We start from the raw sequence: 18,966 nt of genomic DNA, 5'->3' as shown, positions 1-18,966 counted from the left end.
TTGGTATATATGCTAGATGCTATTCTTCATTATTTAAAAATACTAATCTAGGCTGCTACTCATTCAGAAAATGTCCTATTACAAACCGTTGTTATGTTTACTATTTACATAGATTTTCTATAACATATTTTTTACTTAAAAATCTTAAATCTTTCTCATGTATTAGGATAGTAAAGAAAACCCGTTTTTACTAAAATATATCAGTTTTTAATCATATTTTTCACATAAAACATTTGGGAAATTCAACTAAAAAGAAAGAGAAGTCACTGCACATACCAAAAATTGGCTTGCTTTATTACAAAGTACACAAACAAATCCAGCTCTCTGGCCTACATGTGGCACAAACAAAAGACTAAATAAGAAAAAGAGAGTAATTAGGGGGAAAGAAGAAGGAGAGGTATAATTTTCTCACACATTCATCACATTGATAGATTCCACTGCTGGTAAAGATCTGTGTTCTTGATATTCTGAAAATGTGCTCTAAGTTGAAATACTAATTTATGATCTAGTGATATGTTCTGCAACCAAAATTATTGCTTTTGAAGTTTGTTAGTTTGGATTTATTTACACTATGACTTCTCCTAATTCCCCTTTTCTCATTGGTTATGTTAAAAAACTGACTTTATTCTGGAAATTGGTTTGTTTTGTTTTATTCCTGGTCTGCACACTTGTTATGCCATGCATGTGTACCATTACTCATGTTCATGAAAGATTAGATTCTGTTAATAGGAACTGATATTCACTAGTAAAATGTTTCTTAAAAATAAAAAAATAAAACTTGAGTTAGTTTATATTTAAAGAAACAATCCTGAGTTAAAGTACTTGACTAGAAAAACTAGAGACAATAAGGAAAACACAAAGTTTTGTCAGCAGGATAGATTCTACTTTTATTCTTATTTATAGAATAAACATTTCTTATACCTCCTATTGCAGCGTAACTATCATTAAAAATATTTTAAAATTCAGACAAGTCATTGAGAGTTTTTCCAATTTTCTTCCTTGAAAAACATTCATTTCATACTACATACCAGGCATAGGTGAGGTACAGAGTAGTCAAAGATGAATATGACAAAGTCCCTGCCTTAAAGCTCAGGTCTGATTAAGGTAGAGGTCAGAAAGCAAGTGAACAAACAATTGCATGGTAATTGCAGTAGTAGAGATTTACAAAGTATGTGTAGTACTATTTACATAAAAGGGAAGGGTAAAAAATTCACAAAGGAAATATTAAAGTAACTTTTGAGTCTACTAGATAAATGAGAACACTGCATGCAGTAGAAACCACATATTCAAAGTCATGAAAAAAAGATAGTTGCTTATTGGTTTTAATTAGTGTAGGCCTCAGCTGAGGGTAGCACACTGGCTTTTATAGCTTCTCCTAATTTTTATTTTTTCAACCCTTAATTTGAAATTAAAGGAAATGCCACCAGTTAGTAATTCACACATACAGTCTATTCTTCTTGGAGTGTGGTAGAACTTATCTCGTAAATAAATCAGACCTGCTTTTTGAATAAGATATGGAAACAAGTATGTCACACCTTTTTAATCTAAAAGAAATGAATGAAGATTGTTAAAGTATCAGATCAAATTAGCTACTCTATGGGAGAATATTACGATTCCAGCCTATATTCTTACTGCTATTTCAAATGTTAATTTAAATCATATTAAAAGATGGGTTCTTGATTTACTAACAGTGATGGAGGAGGAGGGTAGTATTTGGTATGGAAAGAAAAGCCAAAATTAAAAAAATGTATATAACTCGATACCATCTTCACCTCTAGTTTTCATCAGTCTTGCTACAAAAGCACATTTAGTGGTGTATGTTTTATTTACATTTCACTTTTGTTTGTTTGTTTGTTTTTATTAAGGGTAGGTAAAATGACTTGTAAGGCCCATAGGGGAAAATGAATATCTACAAAAGCACTTATACACCATAAATGGGAAAATGGGCTCCTGGAATAAGCAAGATTTTTTTTTTAATATATTTTATTGATTTTTTTTACAGAGAGGAAGGGAGAGAGATAGAGAGTTAGAAACATCGATCAGCTGCCTCCTGCACATCTACTGGGGATGTGCCCGCAACCCAGGTACATGCTCTTGACCGGAATCGAACCTGGGACCTTTCAGTACGCAGGCCGACGCTCTATCCACTGAGCCAAACCGGTTTTGGCAAGCAAGATTTAATTATTAATGAAAAGCACTACTTTGAATGAATTTTTGAAGTCCTAAATCAAGTCATGGACACCAGAATCTATCAGTCAGTCTTCTTTCCTTTCTTTCTTTATTTTTCTTTTAAATTTTAAGAGCACTGATACATCACTAGTTCAAGAATGAGATAGCCCAACAAGAATATAAGTTGACATTTTTACAAAGTCCTACATTACTAATTAGACTTCCTTCCCATTTGTTAAAAGCTTTTTTTTTTTTTAAAGTATGTAAGCTCCTCTAGGGCAGGACTTGATAATAAATACATATTGAGGAAATTATAGATGTTCCATGACTTATAAATTAGATATATTACATATTCCCTCATTTTTCTGTTATTTATAATACAACATAAACTTATTTTATACAGATCATTCCATTTTTTTAAATAGCCAAGGTAAAATTTGAAATATGGCATCATGTAAGTTTATAGTAATGCTTTTCTTACTATTGAAAATATATTTTAAAAATTAGTGTTTCTTTTCAATGTCGATTTTGTAAAACCAAATTACCATATTTCCTTTTTTTTCTTTTTTTTTTTCTATTTTGCCAGGATTAAATTGGTTTTACCTGTGCCACATGATAGGAATACAAGAGTTAATATGGGGACTTAAGGATTTTTCGAACTGTTTTGCTTAGTTCTGAATATTTAGTTCCTTTTATAGTAAAGAGGAATATTTCTAGAATGTGAATTTTATTCTAAATTGAGGGCTTTTATAACTTTACTTTTAAGTAATTGATGTTGATAGCTTTTTATGTTTTCTGTGAACTATGCAGAAAGGTGGATCTTTTATACATTGGGATTTTGATTAGAGGCCATGACCTTATCCCACGCCTTTCCTTGTATCCCAAACCATATACTAAGGCTTTGGTGCAAAAGTTTCAACCTTAAATTTATTTTTCTTGCTCAGAAGCAAATAATCACATCTAATAACAGGGTTGGAACCACTAAATTTTTGTTTAACTTTCAGGAAATTGTGTTGTTTCTTGAATTATTTATATAACTATAAAATAACATATATACTCAAATGGTGGGTGGTTAATTAAAGCTTTCAAGAATTTTTCATATCTTTGTATATCCTTTTTTCTTCTTTAAATATGTTTAGATATAAAGTATTTTCTGTATTGACAAAAATTGAAAAACAATTTATATATCTGACAAGATTCAAAACATAATATATAATGTGTTTAAAACAAATTAATCACATTAGAGTTTTGCCTTATTTTTACAGTTACTAAAACTACAGTGATATATCAAAAATGAGGTCTTGCCTCTTACATTTTTTTTCTTTTTCATGTTTTAAGCAGTCTGGACCAAAAGGAAAGGTAAGCTTAATATCGATGAAATTAGAGCATGGATATAATATTAAATACCAAATGATTTGTATGCTTTGAAAAGTATCCATTGATTCGAATCATCGTTAAAACTTGGTAATTATTTTAATAAAAGGAAATGTATTAATAGAAAAACATGATATTTGGCCATGTTGGTAATGTTTCACCATAATTCTTAGTATAACATTTTTTCATGAACGGTTATATACTTATGCTGATGTGTGACTTCTTTACTTTTAAAACTAGTATGTTCCAGTGCCTTAGTAGTAAAGTTGATTTTAGTTCTATTACTAAAATCTTTCTTATTATATTTTATACTTTGTAGTAGTGTGAGGGGAAAAAGGAATTAGAATACCTGAAGCTTGGCGTTAAAATTCTTAACATCAAATGTATTCCTATTCTGACCCAAAAATTTGTAACAGAACTTTATGATCATTGTTTGTTCCCTATGTAACAATACTGACAAGCGCATTGTTCTTTTGTAGAAATGTTGAATAATGTAAATAACACGGGAACAAATTTTTAAGAACACATTTCTTTTAATAGTGAAATGGCTGTGATTCTTCTAAGGCAAATGTCCATAAGAATAGTTTCTTTGCTCAGTGTATGGATGTAGAATATTTAATGCATGTGCATATTTTTTTCTTGCTTTTCTGAGAGTTCAAAAGCATTTTCTGAACCCTCCACCCAAAAAACAGGTTAACAGCCCTTATATTAAACAAATACTTTCATGATATTGGTGAAGGTCAAAAGAAGAGACAGTCTATGATTTTAACTATATAATTTTAACTCTATAACTTTATTTAAATGTATAGAGAGGGCAAAGAAGATAACGTGCAATATTTTATAAAACATATATTCCATCTTCATGAACACCAAGTTTCTGAAATATAAATTTAAAGATGATCTTGTCAGTAAAAGTTTTGGGCATATTTTATAATTCTGAAATATATCACAAATATATTACTTGCTTTAGATGAATGGATTGTGTAAATATTTTACTATTTACCTTCTGGCAAAGAAAAATTATTTTCCCATTGTGTCTTTTTGTTTTTGAGTTAATCATTATTCTTGTCAGATATAAATGAGTCATTTTATATTTTTAACTCATAAGTGACTATGTTTTGGAAAGCTATTAAGATGTTTTTAATAAAATTGCTAAAGAATGCACATTAAGTAACTCTTAATACAATTATATTGAAACAGTCTCTCATTTTATAAAAATATGTTCTTTCTTGTATGCTATATTATAAGATAGATAAAATATAGTTACTGTTACACTATCAGAATAATATAACAATTTTAGGTTATTTTTTTAATTTATTTTTTGTTATTGACAGTATTACAGATTCCGCCCCCCCCCCCTTTTATTGCCCCCTCCATTCAGCCCCTGGCTTTCCTGGCACTGTTGTCTAAGTCCATGGGATATGCATATATGCATATAAATTCTTTGATTAATCTCTTCCTGCTCCCCCCACCCCCACCCCCTTCACCTATGAGATTAGATTATTCTCTTATTCACAATAGCCTTGGAGGGTTTATATTAATTTTTCTTCCCACTGTTTTGGCTTCTTAGACATATTTCTGTAGAGGAAAGTTAGCATATATTTCCATAGCTATGTGCTAGGCACTCTTCTGGGAGCAGACCAAAATTCCTACTAGCCTCTTAAGCTTATATCCTTCTTTTTTAAAAAAATATTTTTATTGATTTCAGAGAGAGAAAGGGAGAGGGAAGGATAGAAACATCAATGATGAGAGAGAATTATTGATCTGCCTCCTGCATGCCCCCTACTGGGGATCAAGCCCCCCTACTGGGGATCAAGCCCGTAACCCAGGAATGTGCCCTAACTGGATTTGAACAGTGACCTCCTGGTTCATAGATCGATGCTCAGCCACTGAGCCACACTGACCAGGCTTACAGCTCACATTCTTGTTGGAATAATACTGAATAGGAGTCAGATGTAGAATTAAGTAACCTGCATTATCAATAGGTATATAACTTACTCTAAAATGGGTTTGGTAATTTATACCCAATTTTAAAGGAGATTGTGAGAAACAAATCAGATAATTATTTAAAACTTATACACTGTAAAATTTGAAATTGCTGTAATAGTAATAGCTACTGAAATTCTTTCAGTCTTTTATATTAAGATTAATGCCAGGGACTAGATATGCAGCAGCAACTGTTTTTAAAATACTTGTAGGGAAAACACCTGAGTGATTTAATTCAGTCGCTTAGTTACTGTTAAGTTGAATTTTGCCCATTAATCCTTTGGGGCCTTATCTAAAATTATTTTGCATTTAGCTTTGTCAGAGATTAACAGAAGAACTTTTGCATCAGTAGATTTTACTGTGTAAATTTTTTCACATAAGCCTTTCCCCCACTTGTGAACGCTGAGCCACATTTTTTTCTGATCTTTGAGGAGCAATGTCCCTTAACACATGAGGAACTATAAATCTCTGAACTAAATTTTTTATTTATTAAAGAGAATGGTTTATTGAATAAACAAAAAGTTAGGTAGTTGTAGAAGGTAATGTTTTCCCCAGTTTTTTCATTTGTACTGTATACTGGGCACAATGAGGTGTGTTTTACGTGTAAAACCAAGCTGGAATAAATAATAAATAAATAACAAGATTAAGAGCTTACAAACCAAAAATTTGCTGCCAGCTTCTTTGCTGTGGGTGACTTTGACAACTTGGGTGACTCAAATTTCTTTCTGACTCATAGACAAATGGGTTGTGAATACTGTGGCTGTTGCAGTACCAGGAATTTAGAATATTTAATCTATTAGAACTCTTTTGGTTTTGTTTTTTCCCCCTCCGTAGATAAAAAGAATCGTTAACCCATTATTAAATTGAAACATATGGTGATTTTCAAATTTAAACATGGTAGTGAATTTTAAAATAACAATAAGGTCTAAAGTTGAAAACCACAGTAAGAATATATATGAAATACTAGAAATGCTTACTTAAGGGGTGTGTTTGAAAAAGCAAGCATTATAATTAGAGATTTTATAATTTTTAAAACAATTATTATTAGAATCATGATGCATTTCTTTCTAATCATTTTCCCTAATGACCTTTTAACATACATAACACATAATAATAAAATATAACTGTGTATTCTGAATTTTCACCTAACAATATGCCCTACCATTTTTTCCCTACCATTAAGTTGGCTTCTAAAAATGATTTTTAATGATTTCATAATAGTTTGTCCTGTAGATAAATAATCTATTTACCCTTTAGCCCATTTCTGGTTGCTTTTTACTGTTATATATGACACATTGATGAACAGCTTTGTATATAAATCTCTAAATGCATCTAGTAAGATACAGCTCTGGGAAAGGATCCTTGGGGCTAGATTACAAATGTTTTTAATGCTCTTGATAAGTACTGCTGAAATGTTTCGCAGAAAGGCGATACCAATATGTAATAGCATTATAAATTGCAGTCTCATGGTATTTGAGAATAAAATTATATTCAGATGATACTGTCTTTCTTGTAATTATAAGAGTCACCTTGCAAATTACCACTTGTTCCGATCGATGGCACATGCACTTTCTGAACAGCACTTCAAAACATTCAAATAAGTGGAAAATTGGGTCTCTGAATGGTTTGCCTCAAAACAAGAAAAGTTCTATTGCAGTGGTTTCTCAACCTTCCTAATGCCGCGACTCTTTAATGCAGTTCCTCATGTTGTGGTGACCCCCAGCCATAAAATTATCTTCATTGCTACTTCAAACATTGTTAAGCAAATAGAAATATAAAAATTAACAACTAATAAAATGAAAGGAAACCGTGAAGTCTATTATAATAATTATGACCAAATTGAATAAATTTAATAAAAAGACAAACTGATGGGGTTAAATCCAGCTATTTTATGTTGTTACAAGAATGAGACATAAAATAATAATTTGTAAGTAAAGTGGTTTTAAAGTCACAATTATGCAAACAAGAAGAGAGCAGGAGTAGAATTTTAATAACAATGAAATGGTATTAGGGTAAAGAAGCACATTTTATAATGGACAGTCTTTAAGAGTATAATAACTAAATGTCATATAACATTTGAAATAAAATATGCAGGAAGTTTTCGGTTAGAGTACAACTTAGAGATTTTAATACATGTTTTTGAAAATTAGACTATAAGTTTAAAGTGAGTTTGGAATAAGGGATTTTAAATGAAAAATGAATAAATTGATTTATTTCATAGAAATTTATATCTTTTGAAATCAGAGCAATGAAAAGGTTGATAAAAATGAGTTATCATTAACACTAAGCTTCAAAAAAAAGCACCAGATCATGGTTTCTAATACCACTCTAACAAAAGGAATGTGGAGAAATGGCTGATTGTAGCGATGGGTTAAGAAAAACACAGAATGATTGGAGCATCTTAAGTGTCAGAAACTAAGCAAGTATTCAAAAGAAAAACAAAAGGGTACTTGTTTCAACAGCATATATACTAAAATTAGAACAATACAAAGATTTCAATGGCCCCTCTACATGGATGACATGCAGATAGTTAAGCATTCCATATTTCTGTAAATTTTATGTTATTTATATTTTATCAGAATTAAAAAAATAGCACAAAGGAATGAGTTTACATTAAAACAACACAGGAGCCAACTGGAAAACTCCCAAAGGCAGAAACTGAAACAATTGGATTATAAGCTAAAGTATAAAAAATATTTTTGAGTGGTATAAATAATTGAATACATTTATTATTGAACTACCCTAAGATTTTACAAACTGCAATAAAACGAATTGGAGAAGTGGACAGCTGTTTATTACTAAATTCCAAGAAGTAAGTGTAGATAACCCTCCCCTCTTCAGAAGGTGGACCTTAACTATCCTAATCCTTTGATGGGCTAGACTGACTGACTTGCTTCCATATAGAGCATGGAAAGGGAAAAATAGTAACTTCAGAGTGGAGAAACCTGGCAAACAGTCCACTTTTGCCAAATGATCAAGGTTAGCATCAACAGTGATAAAAAATCACATTGATATCATGTACCGCCTGATAGGTGATGAGAAGGGCACTTCACGTCTGTGATACTGTTACCCAAACTCACAGCCTCAGTCTAATCACAAGAAAAACAATCAGGAAGACCCAGGTTGAGGTGCATTCTACAAAATAATTGATCACTTCTTTTCCAGTGTCAGGGTGATGAGAAACAATATAAGACTGGGAAACAAAGAGGAGACTAAGGACACAGACTAAATGCAGTGTATCCTGGATTGGATTCTGGAATGAAAAACATATTAGTGAAATAGCTGATGAAACTGAATAAAATCTGGAGTTAATACTAGTGTGCCTGTATTGGTTTCTTTTTTTGACATGTATGATGGTAATGACGGCATTAACATTAGGAGAAAGACAGTAATGGATATGAGAGAATTGTGAATTGTCTTTTAAACTTTTCTGCAAATCTGAAGTTATTCTAAAATTGTTTAATTTTTAAAACTTGTATTGCTGAGGCCTGTCTAACCTTTAATGAACAGGCATTCTGATATTAATGTAAACAATTTTGCAAACAAAAGCTCTTTCAATTCATTTTATGTCGCTTGTAAAATGCTGCATCCATGAGGTAAGGTTTTCTCTAAAACTTCTACACAAAACACAAATCCTCAGAAGCTCCCCAAATCTCCTACCTTATATGGCATGACAGGGAAGCTTCTCTGCTTCTGCTTGGCTTGAGGTAAAAAAGAAATATCCACTGAGAAATTCAGTCCTAGACTTGAGTTTCAGATCAGTTTGGAGTTTGAAATTTTAGTATCTGTAGAGTGATGGAACCCTTAAACTAAGAAATTAACATAAAATTTGATCTTTTTTTCACCTAGCAAATCGTTTTAAAGAACACAGATAGTTTGTGGCTAGAAAGTTTCATTCTTTTTTCAAGTTAATGCTTTATCCTGAAATTTGTACATTTAAATCTAAGGCATGCTTTTATTTCTGTAAGTTATTCATTATAATTTTTAAAACAACTTAATTTGCCCTGTTCATATATGGAAACATAGCAAATATTGGATATAGAGTGGCCGTAATGTCTGAAATGCCCCGCTACTGAGGATCGAGCCCAAAACTTGGGCACATGCCCTGACTGGGAATAGAACCTGTGACCTCTTGGTTCATGGGTTGATGCTCAAACACTGAGCCACATAGGCCAGGCATAATAGTTTATTAACATTAAATTACAATACATAATAAAGTATGGATATTAAATAAGATATTCAGTGTGTTCCTCATTAGCTATGCAGAGCTCAGGGCACTTGATCAAATTGCAAAGAGCACAGTATATTAATGCAGCGTTTTCATCAATCAGCTATGATTTCATCAATCTATACACATTTGTTGTCTCAGTCACTACTGAATAAACCTGTGCTTATAACATTTCCCAGAATATCTATATTTTCAGATTTTTTGGCTGCTCAAACTTAAGTTGTTGAGAATCCTTAGCATATAAGAAGATCTGTTGCCCTGACCTTTTTTGCTCAGTGGTTAGAATGTTGGCCCACAGACTGAAGGGTCTTGGGTTTAGATTCCTGGTCCAATGGCACATACCCTGGTTGCAGGTTTCCCAGCCCCAGTACGGAGGCTGCAGGAGGTAACCAATCAGTGTGTCTCACATCAATGTTTCTCTCTCCCCTCCTCCTTCCCTTCCATCTAGTGAAAAAAATATCTTCGGGTGAGGAAAAAAAAAAAAAAAAAAGAATATCTGTTCACTGTTTAAAAAAATATATATTATACAGAGTGTCCACAGTTTTAAATAATATGTACTAATAGTGTTTGGAATATCATCATACTTTGCTTTTAAAATCATTGTTTCTGTTGCAATTTAAAATTGGTATTTTTGCCCAGCCAGTGTGGCTCAGTGGTTAAGTATCCCATGCACCAAGAAGTCGCTGGTTTGATTCCTGGTCAAGGCCCATGTGCAGATTACAGGCTCGATCTCCTGTAGAGGATGTGCAAGAAGGCAGCCAATCAAGGATTCTTATTGATGTTCTATCTCCTCCATTCCTCTCTAAAATTTTATATATATATATATATATATATATTTTTTTTTAAGTTGACAGGGTGGAAATTGCCCACTTGTACCAAATGCTGCTCAATAATGAAACAATCATTACTCATTAATATTAATGCAATTTAGCAGTATTCAGATTCTGGCATTGCTATTTAATAGTTGTGTGACCGTGGATGGGCAACTTAATTAACCTCACTGTGCTTCCGTTCCTCACTTATAAAGTGCTAATAATATTATATGTTTTATAAGATTATTGTGAGGATTAAAACATTTAATAGATGGAAAGCACTTAGAACAGTACCTGGCACATGGTAATCACTATTTGCTAACTGCTGTTACAAATATACTACTACCATTACTCTTATTATTTTCTTCCTTATGTCATTTTCATATTTTGTTTTCAATATAGGTAGTTTGACTTTTACAATACAGTATTAAATCTTTACAGGAAACTTTCTTTAGGGTTTTGTCTAATTTGGTATTGTTCACTAGTGTGAATGGATTTACAAATAATAGAATAACCGCTTTAATATCCTGATTAAATAAAATAGAAATAATTTTAGAAGCTTTTCTTTATGATATCAAAGTAGCAATTATAGCTCTCTAGTCAATTGCATTTTGCAAATCTTTAACGCTTTATTTATCCCATAATTAGCTATAGATTTTTTGCTTTGTATTTTAGGACCCTTATTTACTAAGGATTATTTTCAGAATCCTGAAAATCAATTGTATTTATTTTTATGTATTTGTATATATTTATATACAAATGTAATATATTTTAAATATGTTTTAAAAAGTATTAATTATATTCCCATAATGTAGTTATATTACAAGACTAAAATACTTGTATGATTGCTAGTTTTGTATATAACACTTTTTGTACTTATTTTGGGATTCTCCTCAGCCAATATCTTATTTGCCATGTATTCTTTTATTTATAATTAAAACAAGTGACAATGGAGTATTTTGAGTTTTTTTGTAATGTGTTATTTATTTTTTTGAATCCTTACCCGAGGATATTTTTTTCATTGATTTTTAGAGAGAGGGAAAGAGACAAATATTGATGTGAGAGAAACACATTGATTGGTTGCCTCCTGTATGCGCCTGACTAGAGCCTGGGCCAGGGAGGAGCCTGCAATCAAGGTACATGCCCTTGACTGGAATCGAACCCAAGACCCTTTGGTCTGCAAGCTGACACTATCCACTGAGTCAAGCTGGCTAGGGCATGTAATGTGGTTTTATTAACTGACTAGAAGCCTGGTGCACGAAATCGAAGCCTGGGGTCCCTCAGTCCAGTCTGCACCCTCTCCAATCTGGAACCCCTTGGGGGATGTCTGACTGCCTGTTTGGGCCTAACCCGGCAGTCAGACATCCCTCTCACAATCCGGGACCACTGGCTCTTAACTGCTCACCTGCCTGTCTGCCTGATCATCCCTAACTGCCTCTGTGTGCCAGCCCGATCACCCCTTACCACCTCTGCCTGCCGGCCTGATCGCCCCTAACTGCCCTCCCCTTGCCAGCCTTGTCACCCCAAATGCCCCCCAGCTGGACTGGGTCACCCCCAACTTTCCTCCCCCTACCAGCCTGGTCACCCTCAACTGCCCCCCTCTGTTGGCCTGGTCACCCCTAACTGCCCACCCTCCCCACTGGCCTGGTCACCCCACACAGCCTGCTGTTCAGTCGTTTGGTCCCCCTCACTAACCCCCCTGCCGGCCTTGTCACCCCATGCAGCCTGCCAGCCTGCTGTTTGGTTGTTACTGTTACTGTGACAGCGTCCCAGACAATTTGCATATTCCACTATTATTAGTATAGATTAAGAAGGAAATGCCAAAAGAAAAATTCTAATTTATGCATTTGGGGAACTACTTTGAAAGAACAGTAATTTGAATGCCTGCTATGGGGTTTGATAAACAAAAAGTCACTGACTTTAGGGATCTTATATTATTAGTATATTTTTGGGATACAGTTTTGTTATATTGTAGTATCAGTTTTATATGGCAAAGTAGCTATGCTTTTAAAGTATAAGTATTTCCTCATTTTTTTCATTTTGAAAAATATGTTTTTTGTTAGAATCAAACTATGTATATTCCCTTTTATAGGAAAGAATATCCACCTCATGTCCAAAAATTTGAAAATAATCCTGTAAGGTTAAGTTGGCCCCAAGGTGTTGGTAAGTGTGCAGTTTTACCTGTTACATCTGTAAAATGTTTTGAGTAGTTGTCTGAAAGGTAGAAGTAAAGATATGACTTTGGCTATAAAATATTCCCAGTTATAAATATGTAAAAAAACATTTTTTATAACTGACTTGAGAATTTACTTAATTTTGAATGAAATCACCAAGAATTGGTTGCACATTCAGGTGATTACAATTTGAAATCTTTATTATTTTTGGTTAAATTCAAGACTCAAATTCTTTTGGGTTATAGCATCAAAATTGTATTTTTTTTTAACTATATAAAACCATAGTATGCAAATTGACCAAAAGGCGTAAAAACTGGCAGAACGACTGATTGCTATGGTGCGTATTGACCAACAGGGGGCAGATGCTTAACACAGGAGCTGCCCTCCAGGCCCCAGTGGGGGGTGGGGCTGGTGAGTAGGCAGTGCCAGGCCAGCCAAGGCGAGTGTGAGCGGGGACCTCGATCACCCCGCCGGTCACCCCACAGATTGGCCCTGATCACTGGCCAGGCCTAGGGACCCTGCCCATGCACAAATTCTGTGCACCAGGCCTATAATTTTGTAATATTTTGTCATGTAACTAGAGGCCTGGTGCACGAAATTTGTGCACGGGAGGGGGTGTCCCTCAGCCTGGCCTGCGCTCTCACAGTCCAGGACCCCTTGTTTCTTAACTGTCCACCTGCTCCCTGCTCCTTACCACTCGGCTCGCTGCTTCTTAGTGCTGCCACGTGAACCCTGGCTGAGCTGTACCCCTGCGTTGAGTGTCTGCTTTCTGGTGGTCAGTATGCATCATAGTGACCGGTCATTCTGCCATAATGGTCACTTAGGCTTTTATTATATAGATATGCCTGTGGGATCTGGCCGAAATCGGCTCTCCAACATTCTCCGAGTTGTCCTGGATTGCGAGAGAGTGCAGGCCAGGCCAAGGGTCCCCACCGGTGCATGGTCCGGGCCGAGGAGAGATGCAGGAGGTTGGCCAGCCGTGGAGGGGCCGAGGGAGGGCTCCAGGGCATGTCTGGCGCCCATCTCTCTCAGTCCCGATCAGCTGGACCACGGCAGCAAGCTAACCTATCTGTCAGAGTGTCTGTCCCCTGGTGGTCAGTGCACATCATAGCAAGCAGTTGAGTGGCCTTAGCATATCTTTAGCATGTTATGCTTTGATTGAACGACTGACCAGTCGACCAGACTCTTAATATATTAGGCTTTTATTATATAGGATTGTCTGACTTAAAGTTCTGATTATTCTTTATTATGTTGAAACATTATTTTAACTAAAACAATTTGATAACATAAGTTAGTATTTTTTCATAACAAGGATCATGAGGAATTTATAAAATTTCATTTTAGTACTTTTGTTTTTGTCTCCTTCCTTTAGATCATATAATGAAGAAGACAGAAGAATCTGAATCATACTTGGAGTCAGAAATCAAAAGGAAAGTATCACAGAAACGTCACAGTACATATCAATCTACTACTCCTGTGTCTCCTGCCTCAAAAAAATCTTTATCTGATTTAGAGGTGGGTAGAGAAATTATTCTTTGTTGTTAATGAGATGGTATTTTTATTAATACTATTTTTAGTATTTATTGAATTGTAGGTGAACTTTTCTCATACTACTAGAAGAGACACAGAAAAGTTACATCAGTGCCATCCTGCAACATACTCCAAATAACTGCTCTCAACTAGAATTTTTAAAAAATTGATTTGAGAAAGAGTAAAGAAGGGAGAGAGAGATTTGTTCTACTTATTTATGGTTTCATTGATTGCTTCTTGGATATGCACTTACCAGAGATCAAACCCACAGCCTTGGTGTATTGGACAATGTTCTAACCAGCTGAGCTATACCCAGCATGAGCTTCAATCAGAACTTTTTAAAATGTATTTTTATTGATTTCTGAGAAGGGAAAGAGAGAGAGACCTGGAAATATCAATGATGAGAGAGAATAATTGATGGGCTGCCTCCAGCATGCCCCGTACTGGGAACTGAGCCCACAACCTGGTATTGTGCCCTGACCAGGAATGGAACCTCCTGGTTCATAGGTAGATGCTTAACCACTGAACCACACTGGCCAGGCAGGAGTAATGTTTTTAGAGTGGTTAGATCTCCCTTCTCATATATGGATCTGGTAGCATCCAAGTATAATATATCTTGATAATGACCATCTCATTCTATCATTTCATTGTCACAACAAATATTTGTTCACTTAATTTCCTTTGGTATGAGGCTCAAAGAATTAAAATATTTTTCTTTTATACTGAGTATTTCTCTTACAAAAAAAGATCAAATGGATAGTTGCCAGAGTGTAGGGGTAAGGAGGGATGGGTGAAAAAAGTAAAGGGGAATGTAGTTGATAATATTGTGATAAGTTTGCATGTTGACAGATTACTACTAGAATTAGTGTCATGATCACATTGTAAGTATCTCAGTGTCAAATCACTATATTGTACACCTGAAACTAATACAATATTGTATATCAGTTATATTTAAATTTAAAATAACAATCCTATATAATAAAAGCCTAATATGCAAATTGTCCCCTTTGGTGATCGTTCGATCAGGAGTGCAGAACATGACAAGTGTTGGCAACATGGCGCTGGCAGTGGGCACTCAGTTGCTGGGCACCCGCCAGGAGCTCGCCCCGCACCCATGCAGCCTCTTCTGGGTGAGCTGGGCTGAAGCCACTGGGACTGCAGGGGCCAGTTGGGCTCCTGGTGGGTTCACGCAGGAGCTGGTCTGTGAGGCCGGCCGGGAGAGAGCACGCTGCCAGCTTGGCTTCTGGGAGGACCACACTGCACCCTGGTCTGCAGCATCCAACCATGCTCACTGCATCTCTGTGTGGAGACTCTGGAGCTGTGACGCATACAGGTGGGGGCCCAGGAGCCCAGGTGCTGCCCAGGGTCCAGAGGTCAGCAGAGGCCTGCCCTTCTAAGACAGATGCTCGTGCTTTGATCGCCGGCCAGGTCTAGGGACTGCACCTCATGCACTGGGCCTTTAGTACAGTATAAATACATATAATACACAAAAAATAATTATTAATCTAAATTATATGTTGTTACAAAATTTGATAAGTAATTATTTGGCGTAAAGTTATTAGAAATGCATCTTTTAATTAGAGCCATTGACTTTTTCTCAATTACTTCATGTCTCCGTGGATAAATATATGTTATATACTGAGACTTGATTCAACATCTATTCCTGTTTCCTTCTTACAGACGTAAATGCTGAGGTAATAAGTACATAAATAAGTTTCAGAAAAACAAGTACATGACTATGGAAAGAATTATATTATAGTAATATCACTCAATACCTTGAACTTCTAATTTATATGCCCCAAATCACATGATACTCTGTCAGAAAACATTTTTAATGATATCACAATTGTAACATAGATTAAGCCTTCGTTAAAATATTTTTGTAGCACTGACTTAGAAATCAATTGTCTTGCAAATTTTTGTTAAACAGTACTTAAACTTATTTTTTTTTCAACATTTAAAGTTGTCCTTCGGTTTGATTTAATAGTTTTTATACCCCAAGAAATATACCATTTGTGATATTTTAAATGGAAGACAGGTTTAGCATTCTTTTTTTTTTTTAATGTTTTTATTGATTTCCTGCATACCCTCTACTATGGATCAAACCCGCAACCTAGGCATGTGCCCTGAGTGGGAATTGAACCGTGACCACCTGGTTCATGGGTCGATGCTTAACCACTGAGCTACACCGGCTGGGCTAGCATTCTTATTTTGAAGAGAAGAGCAGTTGTGGTAGGAGATTCCTTGACATAGCATAGTCATGTCAGATTTTTGGAAAGGTTATATGTAGAAATTGTGAAACTAGATATTGATCCCCTAAACACATTAAGCAACAAGCCTGTTTTGTCTTTCTTTCCATTTAGCCTGCAATATCCAATTTCACTGATATGCTGGCAGCACCAGTGACTGACCGATCCAGACAGAAAGTATAGTGTCAGTCACCGGTGACTGACATGGAACTTAACATGTTAAGATTATTTATGCCTTGTATGCTGGCATGAAGGGATCAAAAATTCCTTCAGCATTCTGCTGCTAAATTCTAACTAATATGACATATTCAGATTTTTGTGGTAGCCATGGTGATGATCATGGGAAGTGAGAGTTAATTTTGAAATATTGTATATATTTGTTCCATGATTTTGAAATAAAATGCCAAAGTCTTTTATTTTTTTGGAACCTAAGTTTTCTGAACAGTATGAATATTGTCCAACATGTGTCAAGAAAAAGAAATTCAGACCAAATGTCAAAGTTTGTGATATTCTTTTTCCTAAGGATTTGCCCAGAAGTTGCAGACAAGCTATAACTTTGAATGAATCAACTGGTCCATTACTGAGAACATCAAATCATCAGAATTCTGGAGGACAGAAGTCACAAAACACAGCATTAACACCCAACAAGTTTTATGGCAACAGTGTGGGAAAGGTTCCAATTGATATTATTGTAAACTGTGATAGACAGAATTATTTACAGACTAATGGGAAAGTCGTTTTACCTAGGGCAAAAGGAGCCAAGACCACAAATCTAAAAGAAAGGAAAATAAGCCTGTCAGGCCTAAATGATCCAAGTAAGTGTTTTACTCCCTTTGGTATTGCTTATGTCAGTCCAACATTGTAAAGTGAACATGAGTATATTTGAGAAGTATAGTTTTGTGTCAGTTATGTAATATTTTTTGGGTAGACGATTAAAATTGTACTCATAGTTAGCAAATAATAACTCTTCTGAACCTATACATCATAAACTAGAGTCCCGGTGCACGGATTTGTGCACTGGTGGGGTCCCTTGGCCTGGCCTGCGGGTATCAGTGGACCTCCACGCCACCGCAGCCTGGCCTTATGTGCCAGCTTTGTTGGGCTCTAGTCTGCTGTCAGCATCGATCCCGCACAGTATGAAGTAGTGCACGAAGCAACAGGCAGCCATGGAAGACCCCGGGCTGGTCACCATGCTGCTCCCGCTCATCCTGGCCCCGCTATGCTTGCCACTGCCGCTTGGGTATATAGGGGGAGTGTCCGCAGGAGAGGCTTGTGCCACTGCAGCTGTGCTCAACAGCCGTATACCCAGCGTCTGGGATCCATTGGTCAGCTGAGTGGCACGCCCGCTGGGGGAGCACACTGACCACCAGGGTGCAGCTCCTGCATTGAGCATTTGCCCCCTGGTGGTCAGTGCATGTCATAGCTACTGGCTGGTCACTTAAGCTTTTATATATATACTAGAGGCCCGTTGAATGAAGATTCGCGCAATAGGCCTTATTTCCCCTGGCTGCTGGCACCAGTTTTCCTCTGGCACCTGGGACCCAGGCCTTTGGTCTGGCCACAGCAGAGAAGCCAAGCAGCAAGCTCATTTGTGCCTGGCTTCTCCGCTGCGGCCGCAGCAAGGCTTGGCTTCTCTACTCCGGCCACAGTGAGGCTTGGCTTCTCTGCTCCGGCTACAGCGGAGAATCCAAGCCTCTTCAGTCTTCGGTCTTCAGTTGTCTTCAGTCTTCAGTTGTCTTTAGTCTTCAGTCGTCTTCAGTCTTTGCTCCGTGCCTGCATATGCAAATTAACAGCCATCTTTGTTGGGTTAATTTGCATACTCATCCTGATTGACTGGTGGGTGTAGTGGAGTGACACCAATTTGCATGTTTCTCTTTTATTAGTGTAGTCTAGAGACCCTGTGCACAAAATTTGTGCACTTTAGCTGGGGGTCCCTCAGCCCAGCCTGTACCCTCTCACAGCCCAGGAGCCCTCCGGGGATGTCCAACTGCTGTGGAGGTGTCAGGAGAGGCTCCTGCCACTGCTGCTGCACTCGCCAGCTATTATCCCGGCTTCTGGCTGAGTAGCACTCCCCCTGTGGGAGCGCACTGACCACCAGGGGGCAGCTCCTGAGTTAAGCGGGATCAGGCTGAAAACAGCTCTCCGACATCCCCCAAGGGGTCTCGGATTGTGAGAGGGCGCATGCCAGGCCAAGGGACCCCACCAGTGCACAATCGGGGTGGGGAGGGACACGGAAGCTTGGCCAGCTGAGGAGGGGTCACGGGAGGGCTCCAGGGTGTGTCCGGCCCATCTCGCTCAGTCCCGATCGGCTGGACTCCAACAGCAAGCTAACCTACTGGTCGTAGTGTTTGCCTCCTGGTGGTCAGTACACATCATAGCAAGCGGTTGAGCCACTTAGCATATCATTAACATATTACACTTTGGTTGAACAGATGACCAGACAC

At 36.5% G+C, this 18,966-nt stretch overlaps 1 protein-coding gene and 1 non-coding gene across 3 annotated transcripts in view; both read left to right on the top strand.

Annotated features, from left to right (window-relative positions):
- SENP6 (SUMO specific peptidase 6) overlaps nucleotides 1-18,966 on the top strand; it is a 104,328-nt gene that overhangs the window by 42,474 nt on the left and 42,888 nt on the right. The window contains exons 6-9 of one of the 2 annotated variants that reach the window (XM_070418218.1): nucleotides 3,508-3,528; nucleotides 12,662-12,732; nucleotides 14,116-14,258; nucleotides 17,046-17,337. In XM_070418218.1, the coding sequence (XP_070274319.1) occupies nucleotides 3,508-3,528; nucleotides 12,662-12,732; nucleotides 14,116-14,258; nucleotides 17,046-17,337 (527 nt within the window). The remainder of the gene's footprint in view (nucleotides 1-3,507; nucleotides 3,529-12,661; nucleotides 12,733-14,115; nucleotides 14,259-17,045; nucleotides 17,338-18,966) is intronic. The other variant, XM_070418219.1, reaches the window with a different exon arrangement.
- Nucleotides 7,976-8,078, top strand: LOC139013335 (U6 spliceosomal RNA). Its single transcript, XR_011471989.1, has one exon. It is a non-coding gene; the product is annotated as a U6 spliceosomal RNA (small nuclear RNA).

Source organism: Myotis yumanensis, unplaced genomic scaffold, assembly GCF_028538775.1.
Source record: "Myotis yumanensis isolate MYYU_CA2020_CCGP unplaced genomic scaffold, mMyoYum1.0.hap1 SCAF_6, whole genome shotgun sequence".
NCBI classification, from domain to species: Eukaryota; Metazoa; Chordata; class Mammalia; order Chiroptera; family Vespertilionidae; genus Myotis; species Myotis yumanensis.
The sequence above is the reverse complement of the archived record's forward strand: the minus strand, read 5'-3'. Positions and strand labels throughout refer to the sequence as shown.